This window comes from Halyomorpha halys, unplaced genomic scaffold (genome assembly GCF_000696795.3).
Source record: "Halyomorpha halys isolate HHAL.00 unplaced genomic scaffold, Hhal_1.1 Scaffold1017.1, whole genome shotgun sequence".
Lineage (NCBI taxonomy): Eukaryota > Metazoa > Arthropoda > Insecta > Hemiptera > Pentatomidae > Halyomorpha > Halyomorpha halys.
In genome coordinates this window covers 300,994-317,659 of record NW_027107632.1, presented here as the reverse complement: position 1 = coordinate 317,659, position 16,666 = coordinate 300,994, and the positions used below count along the sequence as shown (strand labels likewise).

Sequence of the window (16,666 nt, the reverse complement as noted above, 5' to 3'; positions counted from 1 at the left end):
TGTTGTCACGTCAAAAATAAAAGTTTATATAAGTAAAATGTTTAAATGGTTACTATAGTTATCCAATAATGTTTTGTATTAAATGTAAACAAAACAATCTACTTCCGTTACGGGACACTTTTTCTAACATTGCATCCCGCAAAATGATTTATAAGACGTTGTCACGTCAAAAAGTATTTAACATACAAGCATGTTTCCTAAACTACTTTACTACACTTATATTATTTCAAAATCTGTTTGAATTATTAACATTCTCAAAAATATGTATTTATTTGATATAAATATTCAAATAGTATCATTCTACAGATTTACTAAAAATTTCAAGGTGTTTATATTGTGCACTCATTTTCTCATATACAATTTTTAAGATTTTGATGTTCCTTTCCACCCAATACATTTATTTTAAGAAAAATATTTATATTTATACTTATAAAGATATTATTACCGACACTTTTTGACTAACAATCGTGTTGATAACCGTGTTAAGTTAAGGTTAGCTCTCCTGTTATTATCCAACTTCCAGGAATACTGGAGTAAATTAAGTTGGTGCTGGCTCCAGTAGAGGAATCCTCTTTGACCAATAGAAGATACACAGGCTAGTCCTAGATTAGCTTGTTTAAATAAAGTGTGTGAAGTGACAATTCTGCCTTTCGTGCTCTGGGCCAGAGATAGGAGTGTTTAGAGCTTAGTGCAGTGTTAGGCTTAGATTCTTTAATAAAATCTTAACTATAGACATTAAGAGTAAGCTAGTTGTAAGTGGTACGCCCCATGGCACCAAATAACCAATCAGCATGCCCGATACCATCATTGATGGCTCTCAAAGCCCACCTGCTACTCCAGGAGATGAAGAAGCACGTGCAGCATAGTGGCCTCACGCTCACAGTAATGATGAGAATGGTGAGTGGATAACTGGATACCCACTGGACTTAATTCAAGTAATAATTGACCATACAGTCCTTCCTTACAAGCACTTCAAGCCGTTGACCATGTGCGCTTTAGGGCAAGCCCAGTCAAGGAGGATGGTTGCCAAGTACAGTGTTGCAAGTACCAACAATACGGTCATACTATGGCCTATTGTGGTAGGCATTGCGTGTGCCCTTGATGTGGGGAACCCCACCTCCTCACAGATTGTCCTGTGAGGGGACCACCTCAGTGCAAGTTATGTAATGGAATGGTAGGACACTTAACCAATTTTAAGGAGTATCCAGTATGGCAGGAACTCATCAAGAAGAGTAGAGCTAAGTGAGAAGTGGCACAATTGCCTTCAGTGCCTGCTATGCATAAGAGGAATACCAGATTAGTCAATGAGGACCTAGCTTTCTCTGAACTCATGGGTGGAACATCCATGAAGAAGATACAGCTGCAGCCTCCACAGCTGAATCAGCCTGCTTCGACGATAACTGCTTCTACATCAATCAGCTATGCTCATGCATGGATCAAATGCTAAGCATTGTAACTACACTGATCGATATGATGGGTAAAATTTTGGAACGTCATTATGCCTGAACACATCATATTGAACTACAACGTCAGAGGCCTCTCTTCTAAGACACTACAACAACATAGGCCAGCTGTGGTTGCACTAACCGATACTATGCTCACTGACTCGTCCTGGGTATACTTTAGTGGCTACATGTCGTTCCGAGAGGTCTGTACACCTCAGACCCGAGAGGATGTTATGATTTTGGTCTGGAAGGATATCTCTTCTAGGAGCATCCCTAACCCAGTGGCTGTGACGGTTGGTACACACATAGTCACAGTTGATGTACAATTAAAACATCGGTACACTTTCAGCTGCATGTATAAGAGACCGAGGGCTGCTATCACTTCCATGAAGCTTCTGCTGCAACATGCCCAGGCAACGAATCTGTTTGTTGTCCTTGGGGATTTCAACGCTCGACACACCGCCTGGCTATGTGGCAGTTGTAATCCACTGGGCACTTATATCAAGAAGACCAGATTGGCCCTTTTACATCCAGGGGTTCACACCTTTAACCATCATTCTCGACCTGCATGGACATCAACTCTGGTTTTTCTCCTGACCAGGAATGCCCACATAGTCACTGATTGTCTAGCACTTCCTTTTGGCCCATCTGATCACAGCCCTGTGAAATATACATTTGAGGGTACTCCTGCTAGACCTCCAGCAAATAAGTACCTTCTTCATTAAGCTGATTGGAAGGGATATAGATCAAGGATTGACGAAAAACTGCCTGCAATAGTACCATGTCGTACACATGAAGAGGTTGACGAAGCGGTAGAAATCGTTACCACTGTCATCCAGGAGGCGACAAACAGGAACATACCAAAGTTCTCCCTACTTCCCAATCACAGCAGGAAGCCACCGAAGCATGTGCTTGCATCTTATTGGTCAACGTAATAACCTCCGCAACATCTATTTCAGAATGCATGACTATAGTCTGAAATCGGTCATCAATGCTATGACCTGACAGATATCAAGTTTAATGCTTCACTATGGCACGAACAGCTACGACAAACACACGATGACCATCGTCAATTCCGGAAGCTGATAAGAACTTTCATGACCAAGAGGAAGACAGTTCACCTAACAGCTGATGGGGACTTGCTGACATCTGGGGAACAGGCTGCTCTGCTGGCTTCAAACTATGCGGCTAGGGATGCTGAACGGACGAATAGTGATCCCTCACCACCACCTGACAGTCCTCTTAGTCCTAACAACATACCCATTTTCTCCACCTATGGCCAGCTTGAGTCGGTATTTTGTCGTGCCAAGGGGAACAGAGTGTTCGGTCAGGATGGGATCCCGTATGTGCTATTGAAGATGCTTCCCAGGAAGGGTAAGGCGTACCTGCTAAACATCTTCAATTCATGTATGCGCTTATCATACTTTCCTACTGCCTGGAAACAAGCCATCGTAGTACTGCTCTTCAAGCCAGAAAAAAAAGGGGACTTAACTGAGCACTATCGGCCAATCAGCCTCCTTTCGCACATCAGCAAGGTGTTCGAGCGTCTGGTGCACCACCACCTAATGGAGCACTGCAATGCTGCAAACGTTATACCACCGGAACAAACTGGTTTGCAGAGGGGTGTCTCCTGTGACCATCATTTAGCGAAACTTCAGGGGTTCACCATTGAGCAGATGAGGAGGAATAGAGCGACGACCTTTATATCATTGGACTGTAGCCAGGCATTTGATAGCGTATCACATCCGCGTCTACTCTGTCGTCTGGAAAAGTTCAAGATCCCTGCCGCCCTGTGTCGACTAATCAGTAGCTACCTCAGTGGGAGGTCCTTCATCGTACTGGTTGGTGAAGCACTCTCACTTCCAGCCTCCACCACCTATGGAGTACCACAAGGCTCAGTACTGGGACCCTTGCTCTTCGTCATCTTCACTGCGCCGAGTGTCCCTAAAGCATAAAGAGGCAGTGGTTGCAGTCTATGCGGATGATATTGGAGTATATGCCTATAGTGCCAGGCCTAAACTTCCCTTGCACAGAAAGCTTCTGCCTCCATCATAGCTGCATTGAAGAAAGATGGCATTAGAGTAAACCCGTCTAAGACTGACGCTATTGTCATGTCCTTTCAGAAAGGTAAAAACAGCTGCCTGCTTCGTGGTGGATGAACAGGGGCAGAAGATCTATAATTCCATCCTCAACCTTGGTGTGACTCTAGATCGTCATCTCACCTTCTCTAATCATGCCAAGAAGAGGCTCAAGCTGGCCCAACTTGAAACGTATAGGCTGCACCATCTGCTCACTCCACTGCAACTTTCACTGCGGCTGAAACTACTGATCTACAAAGCAATCATCAGACCAACTCTGTTCCTTTAATGAGACATCTCTATAAAATTACATTAAACAAACTGAAGAGTTTCCAGAGATCTGTTCTTCGAAGAATCATCTACTAAGCTTCAGAGGGCCAAGAACAGTGTCATCTGTGAAGAGCTTCAACTCCCCACTGTGCCGGAGTTCATAAGCCAATGACACATCAAATTTTTTGATGGTTGAAGGCCTGCTCTAACCCTCTGTTTCGTGAAATTACCCCGCCATCAAGACCTGGGAGGTGGCAGTGCACTGTCCCCTTAGTAAGGAAGGACTTTGGACTCTACAGCCTAAAGTCGTTACACTCACACCTAACCAGCGGAACGTTCCCTCCCCGTTCCAATAATCCACTGGCATTAGCTGCATGATTTGACTAACTTGATTGGACCCTGCAACGAACCTTACAATGCCACAAGGCAGTAGTATGCTAGTATAAACTTGTCATTTTGTATTATGCATTTGTTTATATGTATTATATAAATTTAATAAAAAGGGGGTTATAAAAAAAATTATTTCCGACAATACTTTGGAAATGTAGTATACTTTCTCTCTTGACTCTGGTCCTAACTTGAGATAATGATTTAAGTTGAGGGTGCAAGATAAAATTTTCTTAACATGATTTATGGAAAAAATAAATTTTAGTTTAGTTAATAGCTTGGAGTTTGGAACTAGAAAGTTACGACAATGGACTATAACTAGAGAAGACTTTTAGTGGAGGCCCAGTCTTGGTAACAGGGCATAGTGTTGAATATGTAATGAAATCTGCTATTTGAATTATGTTATACAATGAATTAGTTGGAATTTATCCACATATCTTCTATGGAATAATTTTCCATTATTGAGGAAGTAAAAAAAAAAATCTATCAAGCACATAGCTTCAGAACTCTTTTTTCTTCTCTGAAAACTATTCTTTTCCTGGAAATTTCTATTGATTAAATAATTACCTACATTTCAAGGTTAATGATGATTATTCATATGAGAACAAAATTTACAGGATGAGCCATATTTGAAATATAGATGTAGCAGAAAATTACTTTGGGGAAACAAAATTAGATGTAATTTATACTACTGCATGCTTGCACTTATTGAGCTTTGAACTGGATGGATTTGTTTTCAAAGTAGAGATATATCAAGGAAAATGTATTTGCTGAAGCCTAAGAAAAAATGGTGGATGAAGTTTGCCAAAATTGGTACTAAATCAATTTTACACTAACCATGCTTATCTCCATATTTTTTATCTATATTAAATGAACCTTTTTTCAAAATATAAGCATGCTAAAAAAACATGTTTGTGTGTAAGTGAAAATAGCGAATGGAACATGACAAAATTGATCTGGCACCATTTAGATACTGACCTACCCAATTCCTTAAAATTTCATTAATATTTAATTAACAGTAGTAGATTTTATGTCTGAACATTATTTTGCCCACAGACAGACTTAAAACCAAATTTATTCCTTGATGTCTAAAACATAAAATGGGAGTGAAAATTGTTGATTCTCAGAAAAAAATTGTTTTCATTTCCAGCCTGAATATAAAAGCTTTCCCAAGTTCGGTAGTGAGGAAGCAAAATGCTTCAAAACTGAATTTTAATCTTTTTGCAACAGCAATCTTAAACTGAACTGGTTGTAAATTTTATATTTAAAAATTATTTTTATAATTATTTATTAATGATTTATGGAATATAATATTCTGGTCTTTATTGTGTTTAATACCTTTTTATGGTCCTATTAGGACACAAAGGACTGGTTGTACTGTAGGTTACTTATTCTAAAAGAATGAAATGATCCAGATATGTAATAATTATGTCATTAAATTTATGAATGTGGGAGTAGGTAGCTCATTGGTAAGACAGTGGTTATAACTCCAAGGACCTGGGTTTGAATCTGGCTGTGGCAGATAATTATTTTCTGTTTCCTTGGAGCCGTGAGTCAGCCCTATGGTTCGGGAGCCCTCTGGTAACAACCTAGCCTCATAAATGAATAAAATTCTGGTGATCGAGCTTGATTCTGACCAAATCAACTCCTTGCTCAACCATTGGTTTAGTAACAACAAACTTCCTTTCAAAATACTGCACCCCTGACCCTTCATGGGTTGTAGCAGTTCAGATTTAATTTATGAATGGTGCTAGACATGAATGGAATTTGAGGATTGTATTAAAAAAAAAATCCTTACTAATTTGAATTTATTTATATGAATTTTGTACATAAAAAAAAAAAAAGAAATAATATCTAGTTGACCTAATTCTTTAAATCTGTGTTTTAGGAGATGTGCATATTTGGGACTTAAAAAAGGTTGATCGTGATGTTAGTATAGGAAATATCTTTCATCATAAAGATCGTATTACAAGATTATCTTGGGAAACAATAAATTCTCAACTTTATCTTGTTTCAAGTGCTCTTGATGGGAATTTATTCCTTTTAAAAGTCGTACCAAGCATTGGATCTGTTGTAATAAGTGAGAGGTACAGTTTTGGAGAATTTTATTATTATTAAATAAATCATGTATCTTAAGCAAGACACAGATTTTTATGCTGTTTTACAACCTCAGATATGTCATATAGTATGTAATAGAAACCAGTGAAATATGCAGTAAAAAATATGAAATATACAGCTAAAAATCTTTAAATATACAATATGACAGCTAAAATATACTAATATGCTTAAAAGGTCCTGAATAAAGAAATAATAGAAGAAGGGATTAAAAATAAAATGGAAATTAATTTTTTTTTTTCTTATTTTCATAAAATAAATATGTAAATAATTAAAACGTGTAATAACTAATAATAAAAACATAATTTGACACACTTTCTATATTAAAAAATCAAAATAGAAATTGCCCAACTATGTAAATATATACATTTATCATCAAATGTGCAAAAACATTCAAAATAAAACTTGGCTGATTGCATCTGGGTACACTGTTTCTTAAAGAATTTTGGCTTTAAAAAAGAACTTAAACAAAATATGCAATTACATAAAAATCCAGGTCTTGATCATTAGTGATATAGAGTGTAGTTTGTGAATTGAAAATTATCGAGTAAAACTTACCCGTGTTTGTTTGACTGATTGTGCTTTCTTACAGGAACTTCATCCATCCCATTATTTGTTTGTTTACAGATACATAATGACTAATGAGGGGACTGAATTGTTACCTGGAATTAATACTTATGGATTCTCAACACAACCTGGAGTTTTTGTAGTAGCTCTAGAGAGTGGGGAGCTGCTCCATTGTTCAACATTCAGTGCACCAACAATACGTCAGTATCTTGGATAGTTCTGTCTTATTGTTTTTATATTTTTGCCTATATTTTAGTAAAATTCAAGAACTTGTAAATGAGTTATAGTTTGTGATTGGTTTATCAGTAATGGTAAAGATGTCAAAACGATGAATACTAATTTAATATTTTTCAGTTTTGCTCTATTTATTCCTTAATTTCATACATTAGTTTTTGTTTCTATTTCAGGGATATGGGAAACACTTGTACACTTTCTTTTTTATTTCATTAAATTCCAGATTTATACTTGGCTTGTAACCATTGAAAATTTATTCTCTATGATGTCCTGCTAGGCATTAAATAACAAATAATAATGAAAATTAAAATTAAATAATTTATTAAATGCAGAAAATTTTAATTTTTGGCTTCACTATTGAAAGACAAATTAAATTTGACTTAGCTGATTTAAAAAATCTACCTACTTGCTATTATTTCTGGTTTACTTTTGTTAAGATGGCCACAGGACCTTCTAATTTAAATTAATGTTTGAAGTACCACCAATGGGTGGTTCCTTTCCAAGATTTTCAAGTGTATATGAAATATACAACATATTTACTTATTGTATTATTTTGTACAGTTGTAAATTATATTAAATAAATAAATAAAAAAAAAAACCAAGTAGTAAACCAATGATATACATTTTTGAGCTTATTAGTTCAGATAATCATTAATTTACAAGTTAGAAATGTTGTTTAACAACCCTGACTTTTATATTTACAATTTTTTTAATTTATATGCTGTCTGGTACATGTTTCAAGATTCGCAGTATCAAGTTTTAGGGTCAACTAAAAAAACAAGGCGAAAACCTTCTGCCCATATTTTTTGTACTTGGTTGGTATACATTGCTTTTTCCTGTCAGTGTTATCTAACAACAAACTTGATACTGCGAATCTTGAAACATGTACCAGACAGCTTATAAATTTAAAATATTGTAAATATAAAAGTTAGGGTTATTAAACAAAATTCCTTGTAATTGTAAATTAATGATTATCTGTCAGTGTTAGATAACACTCATCGTTGATACAAAACATCATCATTTAAAAAGGCTGGGTGCTTCTATCCATTGGGAAATATTTAAAATATAGATGGAATTAGGATTGGAAAGGCATGAAACGCCATTAGGGTGTACTTTATGTACAAAACTAGTCATTATTGAGTTTTCAATATTTTTTGGGTCAGACCACTTTTGCTGTAATATAGTCTCAAAAAATTCCCTCGGTTTATAACATCAGTAAGGGGAGCGCAGGCCTAGGAACCTTTTCCTTTATAGATTTAATGTAGATATTTAAATAGAGTTGTAGTCATAAGGGCTACCTCTTCAGTAAAAAATAAATTATATGTACATTTTTTAAATTATATTGAGAGTTGTTTTTCTTTGACCTGGTTGAAAATATTTGGGATTGGTTTTAAGTTTCTCAATTTCATAATTTTATCTTTCCCCCTCCCCCCTCAAAAATAAAAATGAAATGGCGATTTCTTGAGCCCTTCTTTTTCTTTTCAATTCTGGTTTTTCTATCACTTGTATCAATATTGGATTGATCATCTTCTTTCACTAGTGCAGCATCTCATTCTTAAGTAATAGTATAAGAGCCGGGAAGAAAAAAAGGCAGTTATCTCACCCCAATTTTTGATTACTTTAATGTAAACTATGTATAATTAATAGTAAAAATTGATGAGTCTGCCAAGTATAGGTAGGGGGAATAAAAAATGACGGCTGTTTCAAAACCTTAAAAAACACTAATTTTTCATTCGGAGCTCTATATCTTAAAAACTTCCAACAACACTAGAAAACCTAAAAGCACATTATTTAAAGAAGAGTAAATTTGCTGAAATATTAGCCCTAAAAGAGCTATTTACGTCCAATAGTTCTCGAGATATAGCTTTTTAAAAAGCAAAATTTCTTAAGAATCTACTGAAAGATCAGTAGTTAGTTAATTTATTTTGAGAAATCTATATCTCAGGAACTATGTGACATCCAGATGTCTATTAGCACTCAAATTAAAGCTATAATAATGGACTATAAAGAAGTTTATGACCTTTACCTTCATAGGAATTGTAGTATCATGATATTTCCTAAAATAAATTGATTTATAATTGTTCGAACAATAAGTTTGATTTATGAAAAACTTCATTTCAGAAAGCATTTGATGTACAGTGTCTGCCAGCGCTCAAATTAAAGCTAGTTAAATTTACTATAAAATAGTTATTAATGTTTATCTTTGTAGGAGTAGTAGTTTTTATGATATTTGACAAAGTGTTAATTTTTAGTTATTCGTATAAAATGTTGGATTTTTGAAAAAATATATCTCTAGATCCATAAGACGCACATATGTCTGCCAACATTCAAAATAAAGGAAATTTAACTTACTATAAAGTAGTTTATGACACTTATCTTCGTAGGGGTAGTAATTTTTATGATATTCACATATAAATTTTGCAAATAAAAATTTGTAATAACTATAAATCAATTTATATTAGCAAATTTCATGAGAACTAGTACTCCTACCAAGATAAACATCATAAAATACTTTATAGCTCATTAAACTAGCTTTAATTTGAGTGCTAATAGAGATCTGTACGTCAAATGGTTTTGGAGATATAGGTTTTTTCAAAATAAATTCACTAACTACTGATTTTTCAGTACGTCCCATAAAACATTTTTATGAAATGTTGTTTATTAAAAAGCTATTTCTCGAGAACTATTTAACGTAAATAACTCTTTTAGGGCTCATATTTTAGCAAATTTGCTCATCTTTAAATGACGTTCTCTTAGGTTTTCTTGTGTTGTTCCTACTTTACTTTGGTTTTAAGTTTCTCAATTTCATAATCTTATCTTTCCCCCTCCCCCCTCAAAAATAAAAATGAAATGGCGATTTCTTGAGCCCTTCTTTTTCTTTTCAATTCTGGTTTTTCTATCACTTGTATCAATATTGGATTGATCATCTTCTTGCACTAGTGCAGCATCTCATTCTTAAGTAATAGTATAAGAGCCGGGAAGAAAAAAAGGCAGTTATCTCACCCCAATTTTTGATTACTTTAATGTAAACTATGTATAATTTGACTTGTAACTCATTAACAGTACGGTGTAGTTCTCTTACGAGTTAACTTTGAACATAGTACAAATATTGAAAAAAAAATTAAAGAATTACCAGCTGCTTTTGTTAACTGATAACTTTAGGAACCCCATTGATTATTAACAACCAGTCAACTTCAAAGGTTGGGTGTTTTCTTTTATTTAAATTAAATTTAACACTGCTAACATAGTTGTGTAGGGAGAAGCTGCGAATAAAGTTATTAGGAGCACCTAATTGACTGGGTGCTCTGATCTGATAACCAAATTATTCTCGTAGGTAACTGCTTTTGCTCACGTGATTAATGAAGGGTTTAACTGTTAAACATGGTTGGGAAACTACTTTAAGTTAATAATATCCTGTTTCTTTTTTGTCTTGAATATGCCTAAAATATTAAGAAAGTATGGTTCTTCAGTAATATAAAAGATTTCAACTGGCAAAAAAAACAACTTATATTTATGATTTTTTTAATCTCAAATTATTCATTCTTTTCTGACCTTAATATGTGGATAATTTCTTTTTCTCGAGCCAATGAAAGAACTTGTAATTGTTAATGAATCTCTTTAACAATAATACAAAAGAGAATATATATGTATAGGGTATCAAAATTAATAAAAATATCATGGTCATTTGTTTTTTGTTTACAGCATCTACTTCATTTAAAAATCCTGTACTCAAATCAATTGCTGAGAAAACCGCATTAGTTACAGATTTGAAGTTTTCACCATTTATTGAACATTTATTTATTATTTGTTGTGTGAATAAAACTTTTCTCATATACTCATTGAAAGAGGTAAGACATTTATTTTAAGCTGATTAAAAATTTATTACCTTCTTTAGATCATTTTATCCTAATATTCTTAACAGCATCATTTTTGTTTCTTATTATCATTTTTTTTAAAACATAGCATTTTTTCTTGAACTGAGGATTTAAGGTTCATAACTAGTTTCTGAACAATTATTTCAAGCTCTTATTTACCAATTTCATTAATCAAAGTTAACTAATATATTTATAAATTGTTCAACATCTAAAAGATTTTTAATGCTTAAAATAAAGAAATTGAAATACAGCTGTTCTGGAAAGAAGTTATGTTAACCTTTTAAACTAGGACACTCTTCATTTAATGCCAGAAATTGAATGTTTTGGAAATGTAAAACGTATATTATACATATTCAGGCAGTCCTCATATTTATGACATTAGGTTTCATTCCTTGGAAACAGACTTTAATCTAGCCCTGCCTGAAAAAAACGTGTTTATCTTCATAGATAATTTCATAAAGTTTTCAGTTCCTTTAGACCAGTGGTTACATCATGTCCTTTTAATTTTCTTGACTAGTTTTTAAATAGAAACATTACTTGATTTGTTTTTTTCAACTGAGTTTTCTACAAGTAAAAATCACTCAAGTTTAAAACATTACTTTTAATTGTTTTCTAAATGTACTAATCTAATTAGCACTTAAAATAATTCATTCAAGTTTAAAATATTGAAAAATTACTACTTTCAGTTGTTTTTTAAAGTTTTCTACATGTACTAATAATAACCATTAGAACTAATTCATTCAAGTTTTGGGGTATCACTAACAATAAGTGAAATGGAGATTTTTTTTGTGTGGCCAGACTGACTGATAGAGAGCAGTTACTTTACAGTTAAAAATAAAAACTTAGCTTTCCCCTTTTCACTCTTGATTGGTATCACCCAAAACTTGGGCGATTTAGTTGTAGTGGTCATCATAAGTAACATAGAAAAATCAGTCACAAAACAATTGTAATTTTCTAATTATTAATCTTAATTTGTATGCCGTACATTTTAACGTTAAATAGCTAGTTAATAAAATTACTTTTTTCACTGTAGGTCATGACTATCAGAACAATAATTTTATAACATCAACATAATATAGTTTTATTATTTTAGGTTATTAACTTAACTTAAAAAAAATATATATATATCATTTGAGTACATTAACAGAACATTTACTTTCTTGCTGAAAATGAAAAATGACATAATCCCCCCTCCCATTTTCACTAATGCGCTGTATCAGTATCTATTAATTGAAATTCCTAGTTGTAAGAAAAGTAGAGTTCTTATTGAGTCAAGTAAAGAAGACAAGAAGTAGTTGTATATATTTTTATGTAGATAACTTTTCTTTGTTTTGCTTTCAAAGATTTGTAATTAAATTAATAAATATTGTTATAAAATTAATTTTTTTTTATAACTAATGTTCCCTTAATTACAGAGTGTTCATTTGTATAGAATGCACATAAATTTTATTCCTCTTGGTCTTGCATGGAGCCGTAATCAAGGCAATATATTTTTTCTTTGGGGACAATCTCAGAAAGTCCACGTATTTAACTCTGATAATGGGAGAGCTGTTGCTGAACTACAGTCAGATATAAGTAACTATGACACCATTAATTCAGTAGCTGTTTCCCCTAAAAGGTAAGTCATATTTTTAAGGTGACCAACCTTAATTAGATTTATACAACAAATAATATTGTACTAAAAGCATTTTTATTAGAAAAACTAGCTTCATTGTTATTGCTGAGAAAAAAAATTTCCATTTAATTTATAGTCTAACTAATCTTCTGGTGAGCAGCTTAGAATCCATATATAAATCTTGTATTTTACATAAAAAATTCAGAAGCTTCTTTTTTTAATATAATTAAATATTTAGTAGGAGGTTGGTCATCCCTCCAATCAAATAAGTTTTAATTATTTCACTAACCTACCAGTGTGGCTAAGATAAATTTTCTCTAGTTCCAGGTTAGGACTGTCAATAGGAAATGGAAGAGTTCTAATTTGGGAAATACCAGAATTTTTCATAACCTAAATAAGTATATATTTACAAAATAATATTTTTGAAAGCAAAGTAAAACAAAGTTTTGTTTGTTCATTCAATTTATTTCAATACAGTTTTATTTCTTAAATAATTGTGACTTATTGATCCATCTTCCTATCTTCTGTCATACACATAATAAACCTGAAGAAAAAAAAAAAAAGTTACTCATATAAATATGAATAAAAAAATGACAAATACAATTTTTTTAAAAACTTCTATCTCCTTGTAGGCCAGAACTATGGTCCTTATATCTTATCTTTCTAAAGTTTTAATATAGTATTAAATTATAGAATGAAATGGATCTTAGAATGAAAAGAAATACTTAGCTCCCATTGATTTGGTTTGCTATAAAATAAATCTAACTACTGATGCAATCTGGCACCTAACATAGTACACAAAAATCTTTGAAATTAGGAGAATTCTCTTAGCAGTAACTATTGACCTAAAAAGACCTTATGGCAGTGTCAAAACGTATACACTCATCATGAAATTAAAAGAATTAGATATCTCACAACACATAACCAATTAGACAGATAATTGTATGTAATGCCTATACACTTTGAAACAGATTCAAAGGAATTGAATTTAAATTAAATCCCAATAACATCAAATTGATACCATTTATAAGAAAAAAAAATTCTAATGTCTATGGAATGATTTTGGACAGCAAAATTAATTTAAAGCTCACTTAGAAAATATAATCATAATATAATAACATCAATATAATTAAGTTTTTAGAAGGGGTTTACTGGGCCTTCTAAATATTCTCATAGCACAAATCCATTATTAGGCCCATATTATAACAGTTGCAACTGAGTTAGTATTTTCTTACTGATTACACAAACATTACATTTGGCGATAATAGTTATGAGGCAGAGAATTTGCATTGCATGAAATTAATTTAATTGATCGATCCATGAATATTAGAATAACACAATGTTTGCGAATGGGCAGAAGAATGCATTTGAATTTACTCCTTATAATATATAAATGATAGTTATGAGGCAGAGAATTTGCAATAAAATAGATCAACATAGATGATTAATTTTATTGATCGATCCATGAATATTAGAATAACAGAATGTTTGCGAATGGGCAGAAGAATGCATTTGAATTTACTCCTTATAATATTCAGGAAAAATAGGGATATTTAAGGTAGGTTTGAACTAGAAATTTAAGATGATTCAGTAAAAGGATGAACAGAAAGTGAGTGGAAAGAAAAGAAAAAATATGAGCAGATCAGCAATAAATTATTACTGATAGTTAGATAATTATCACCATATCAAAATAAACATGTTTGGTATAAAGAAATAAAAAGTTTTATCAACTGGGCATTTGAAATATTCAAGTCAAATGAAATATGCAGTAAGTGGAAGTTTCGTGGTAATTGTAAATCAATTTTTAGTGTTAATAAACACATTAAGTTCGCCTGAGCCCAAATAACCAAGTAATGCAAAATGTTCCATATGTATATTTTTATAATCAAACTAAAAGTTAAAAACTTGTACAAGACTGAAATTTCTTATTTATATATAGATATATTTGTCACTACAACTTTTAATCTAATATAAACTTGCTAGAAGAGCTACACATACTATTGATTTTACTTTTAATAGAAAAGGGCATAAACAATTTAAATAATTAACTGTAGGAAGAAAAACAATTATTTTCATAAGTCTATAACAAGGAAACAGATAGTCAGAGGGCCGTGATAAAAAAGGTGCCTTGTTTTATTGACATTTTTAGGCATATAAAATGACAATAACTAGAATGAAAAATGCACGAGTAATTTTAAATCCACTGGAATTAAAGAAAGCAAATAAATGAAATAAATTGTCAGGTAATTTTGATTTGACGCCTAAAGTTCATTTGACATTAAAAATCTCATTTAGCAACCTTGGCAGATGACTGGAATTTATTTTATTTGAGAAAAACTCTAGAATGTTCCATTCTAAGCTTTTTATTTAGGAAAATTTTATGGAAACTACTATTTCTACAAAGAAGAAACTACTCAAAAGTGAATTTAAGTAACTTCATTTTGAGTACCAACAGAGGACTGCAAGTCTAATATTTTCTAGGATATTTAACTTTTCCCAAGATGACTCATTTTTGACAAATGTAGCATGGGTGTCACAATATTTTATAAGTTAATCGGGAGTGGCAAAAATATCTGATATCAATCATATTTCACTAAATTAATAGACAATTATATCAGGTAATTAAAAAATAATATAAATATGTTTACAAAATTTTGACATGCTTATTATATTTGTTGAAAATGTGTCATTTCAAGAAAAATTTGGTACTATAGGAACTATTATAAATACAACCATTACCTCTCAAAATGGAGCTGGCACAATTAACTTTGAAGTAGTTTACCTTCTTTGCAAGAATTGCAATTTACATGAAATTTTAAAAATTAAAGATTTCTCATTTTGACGTGACAACGTCTTATAAATCATTTTGCGGGATGCCATGTTAGAAAAAGTGTCCCGTAACGGAAGTAGATTGTGGGGGAGGTAATTAGTAGTGTAGTAGTGGGGGTAAGAGGATTATAGATGCTGAGAGTCATGCAGGCAAAAGTGTCCCGTAACGAAGGTAGTGGTGGGGATGGGTAAGAGTGAGGTGGTGGGGGTAAGAGGATTATAGATGCTGAGAGTCATGCAGGCAAAAGTGTCCCGTAACGGAGAAGGTAGTGGTGGGGGAAGGAAGCCTGAGATGATCTTTAAATTATGCATGAAATTAAGAATATGGTGATAATAATAAAATTTTGTATAACCAAGCAAAAATAAATATCTGAATTCAATATGTGAACTGGTTTATTATTTCAAATATATAACATTGGATTGATTTTAATTTATATTTATGTAATATTAGCATAGAGTATACGTTGTCACGGAAATATGTCGCCTCGGCGCGAAGCGCCGAGGCCTACACGGGCACGGTTTTTTTGACAAGAACTGCGCTTAGGTGCTACCATATATAAAGAGCTTTATTAGAGCTTAAATTTTAGCACTTAAAAAAAATATACTAATATTGATTTTTGTGTGAGAGGTAGTTACAGACATTAAGCTTGGAATGAAAAATTAACAAAAATTGTACGTTTTTCTTAAATAACCAAAATTTCAATCCAACCTCAAGCAAAATATAAAAAAATCAGAACAACTTGACCACCAACAGCATTTATTTGCTTCTTTAAATTCCAACGGCTTTAAAATGGCAGTCATGCATTTTTTATTTTGACTTTGTCATTTTATATATCTAAAGCAGATTAGGAAAGATCTACCAAAGGTTGCAGTTCGATGGGCAACTACATGTAAGTCTGAAGGTCGTGACAGGTATTGTGGGAATGCACTGAGGATTTAAATTGAAGGATATCAGAGATGTACAATGGACGGCGGGATTGGATAATTTGGTTGAGGAAGGAAGCAAGAAAATATTTGCGACGAAAGAAGGGGTAAAGCCTCTTCAATTCTTCATAAAATTGGGTGACTGAGGCGTCCCTGGGGACCCCAAAGATGAATCATACAATGCAATTAATTAACTGGAAGATTATCGATTGACTGTGTGTAAAGATGAAAGGAATATGGTCTGGGTGCGGTCAGAAAAACTCAAATAGTAGAATTATACTATTTTAATGAGCCAACGTGGGGTGAAACGTTGGCTCATTACAATAG

The 16,666-nt window shown here is 32.7% G+C and overlaps 1 protein-coding gene and 1 long non-coding RNA gene across 2 annotated transcripts in view; one reads left to right on the top strand and one right to left on the bottom strand.

The window, feature by feature from the left end:
• LOC106687838 (cytoplasmic dynein 2 intermediate chain 2) overlaps nucleotides 1–13,080 on the top strand; it is an 18,704-nt gene extending 5,624 nt beyond the window's left edge. Inside the window, exons 6-10 of the mRNA XM_014431974.3 lie at nucleotides 6,069–6,267; nucleotides 6,923–7,062; nucleotides 10,799–10,944; nucleotides 12,387–12,589; nucleotides 12,908–13,080. Of these exons, the coding sequence (XP_014287460.1) occupies nucleotides 6,069–6,267; nucleotides 6,923–7,062; nucleotides 10,799–10,944; nucleotides 12,387–12,589; nucleotides 12,908–12,980 (761 nt within the window). The 3' untranslated portion in view covers nucleotides 12,981–13,080. The remainder of the gene's footprint in view (nucleotides 1–6,068; nucleotides 6,268–6,922; nucleotides 7,063–10,798; nucleotides 10,945–12,386; nucleotides 12,590–12,907) is intronic.
• LOC106687839 (uncharacterized) overlaps nucleotides 13,031–16,666 on the bottom strand; it is a 13,559-nt gene continuing 9,923 nt past the window's right edge. Inside the window, exon 4 of the long non-coding RNA XR_010843040.1 lies at nucleotides 13,031–13,130. This is a non-coding gene — a long non-coding RNA (uncharacterized lncRNA). The remainder of the gene's footprint in view (nucleotides 13,131–16,666) is intronic.